We start from the raw sequence: 3313 nt of genomic DNA on the forward strand, positions 1-3313 counted from the left end.
GGAACACTGTCACTTACTATAGACGGGAATAATACATGTGAGAGAAGAGGAAGACAGTGTCACAGAAAAAATTCAATTCATACTGATGCCAAATAAAAGGGTAAAACCATCTCAAAAAAACTGCAAGTTATTCTTTAATGAAGCTTCAGTGTCTGGAATGATCTGTATTAAATGAAAAGGACAGCAGGTAACAGAAAAAGGAGCAAACACCTATGCTAGTGTGACAAATATGTGGTCACAATTTAAGACCCTATCTTAAAATTTCTCACCAAAAGAAGACTCATTTACACATCATCACTACTAAGAGGATCTTATAAATCCATGATACACATATACTGAAAGTCATACTTAGATTCTTTAAAAGTAAAAATAGGGCCAGGAATGGTGGCTCACACCTGTAATCCCAGCACTTTGGGAGGCCAAGGCAGGCAGATTGCTTGAGCTCAAGAGTTTGAGACCAGCCTGGACAACATGGCAAAACTCCATCTCTACTAAAACAAAAATTTAAAAATTAGCAGGTGTGTTGGCACATGCCTGTAGTTCTAGCTAATCAGGAGACTAAGAATGGGAGGATATCTGCAGCCCAGGAGGCGGAGGTTGCAGTGACTCAAGATGGTACCACTGCACTCCAGCCTGATTCTGTCTCAAAAAAAATGTAAAAATAGGAGGAAAAAAATAAAATCAACAAACTTCAAATATGTGCAGCACTTGTTACAAATCAATTAAAAGCACTGAAATTTAAGGAAACGAATTAGCCCCCTACCTTTCCAGCTTATCCTCTTCTATTACCCGCTCTTACCAGTCTCACCACACTACTCAACATGCCCTGAACAAGTATTGCACCTTTATATCCACATCACTGGGTATCAGGTGTGCAATAACCTGAGTGATGCTGCCACATTCATTCATACACCCAAGTGCACATTCATGCACACACACACACACACAACAAAGTTCTACTCAACGCCCAAAGGCAGAACCAATCTCCCCTTCCCTACACCTCTGGTGTATTCTTCAACTTACATAATACAGACTTGCATGACAGCATTTGCCATGGGGATCACTGCAGCCACATCATCACCATATCTCATTCATCCCTCCACTCATAACACCAATCACATTGCTTAGCACAAAACATATAATAAAAGCATGTTGCAGAAACAAAGGAATGAATATAGGTAATCAGGAAGTAAAGCTTCTGATAGTGATTGTGTGAGGATTACCTGATCAAAAACTGTCATAATTCTCAGCATTAAATTACTGGGGGACATGGTTTGGCTGTGTCCCCAGCCAAATCTCATCTTGAATTCCCACGTGTTACAGGAAGGACCCAGTGGAAGGTAAGTGAATCATGGGGGCAGGTCTTTCCTGTGCTGTTCTCAAGATAGTGAATGAGTCTCATGAGATCCGATGGTTTTAAAAATGGGAGTCTCCCAGCACAAGCTCTCTTCTCTTGTCTGCTGCCATGTGAAATGTGCCTTTCACCTTCTGCCATGATTGTGAGGCCTCCCCAGCCACATGGAACTGTAAATCCAATAAACCTCTTTCTTTTGTAAACTGCCCAGTCTTGGGTTTGTCTTATCAGCGTGTGAAAACCAACTAATACAATGGGCAAAATCTATTTTATTCTAACCCTGAACTAACTAGTCATCCTCCCCTCCTCGGGTAACTGACATTACATAAGTTCTCTAATAAGATGAAAAATAAAAAGTCTTGTGGTGGCGCATGCCTGTAATCCCTGCTAGTCAGGTGGCTGAGGCATGAAAATCACCTGAACCTGGGAGGTGGAGGTTGCAGTGAGCCAAGATCTGGCCACTGCACTCAACCCTAGGTGACCGAGCAAGACCCTATCTCAAAAAAAAAAAAAAAAAGAAAAGTCTGTTTTTCCATCAAAAGGCTTGAATTAGACACAAGGGTTCCAAACAGGAGGGAATCCCTGCACCGTTCAAAAGAGCTTCCCTGAAACCTAACACTTGGTGGAGAAAGGTCCAATCAGGCCCTCTGCCACTGTGTCCTCCAACTTTCCATTCTCACCAATAATCAAGACAGACAAGGTGCACTCACCTGGCTTGTTTCCTTCCCTCTCATGGCCCAGCTGCCCCTTGGTGTTCAAACCACATGTGTAAACTTCCCCATCTTCCAGCAGGAACACAGAGTGGTTTCCCCCACAGGCCACCTCCTTGACACTTCTGTCAGATATGAACCCACACACCTGGGGCTCAGTCACAATTCCCTGCAGGTTGGTGCTGATACCAGGTTGGCCCAGAGACCAATATCCCCAACATAACATTGTTCTTAACTTTCAGGGAATCATGTAGCCTAGGAGAGAGTTAAAAAAAAAAATCATTTTTAATTAAAAAGAAATAGGTCATAGAAAATCAAGTAATGAATGTAACCAATTTAAAAAATAACCCTCCCCTTAATATTCTTAAGATATCTTACATCTCAAAATAAAACATATTAATACTGTTGAAAGCAGTTATGTTAAAATGATGCTACTTTGTATTTTAATAAGAGTTTAAAAAACAGTTTAAATAAATTGTGTTTGTTTAAATGAACGAGTGAACAGACAGAATATGGTTTTCAGATCACTGCTAAAGAATCCTGAGTACAGGAGATGAGCTGAAACAATCTTGGCAAACCATTAAGTTAGTAACAGTTTTGAAAACACTCTCAAGACTTCACCTTATCCTTTCTCAATGCATCATTCCTTTGAATTTTCTGCTTATTTTAATGTTTTAAAAATTTTTGAACCAATTAACTCCTTTACATACCCTAATATTAGATTGGTTAGTAGGATTTCACCACTTGAAGTGAAGATGAAAAATGGAAAAAAAAAAAACGTTATCTTCTCTGCCATTCCCTTTTACCCTTGGTTCCAGATCTGAGTCAAGCCTCACTTCCTACCTGAGAGACTCTGGGATTGTTACAGTGACAGTCAGCCTGCATCCCTCTGACATGTCTACTATACTGCCTAACTGGTAGCTTTCTCTTTATATCTTTATAACTTAACTCCCCAAAAGAGATTTTAATCTCCTTCAACAGAGACCACAGTATAACACAGACCTCTTCTATTTAGCAGGTAATCAACTTTTGCCTGATTACTGACACTAGCCTAAAGTTTCATTACCTTTTAACAATTAATGTTTCCCTTTCATACAAACAAACAAAAAATCTCATCTCTCGCTACCAATTCACACCACAAGGATGGCCAGGTAACAACAAGTGTTGGCAATAATGTGGGGCTGTTAGAACCATCCTACACTGGCTTGTAAAAATGTCTGGCAGTTCCTGAAAAGAATAAACATAAAGA

The 3313-nt window shown here is 40.1% G+C and overlaps 1 protein-coding gene across 1 annotated transcript in view; it reads right to left on the reverse strand.

The window, feature by feature from the left end:
- The window catches only part of HERC3 (HECT and RLD domain containing E3 ubiquitin protein ligase 3), a 219816-nt gene that overhangs the window by 131114 nt on the left and 85389 nt on the right, over positions 1-3313 (reverse strand). The window contains exon 4 of the mRNA XM_011990724.1: positions 2065-2319. Within this exon, the coding sequence (XP_011846114.1) occupies positions 2065-2290 (226 nt within the window). The 5' untranslated portion in view covers positions 2291-2319. The remainder of the gene's footprint in view (positions 1-2064; positions 2320-3313) is intronic.

This window comes from Mandrillus leucophaeus, unplaced genomic scaffold (assembly GCF_000951045.1).
Source record: "Mandrillus leucophaeus isolate KB7577 unplaced genomic scaffold, Mleu.le_1.0 Scaffold381, whole genome shotgun sequence".
Lineage (NCBI taxonomy): Eukaryota > Metazoa > Chordata > Mammalia > Primates > Cercopithecidae > Mandrillus > Mandrillus leucophaeus.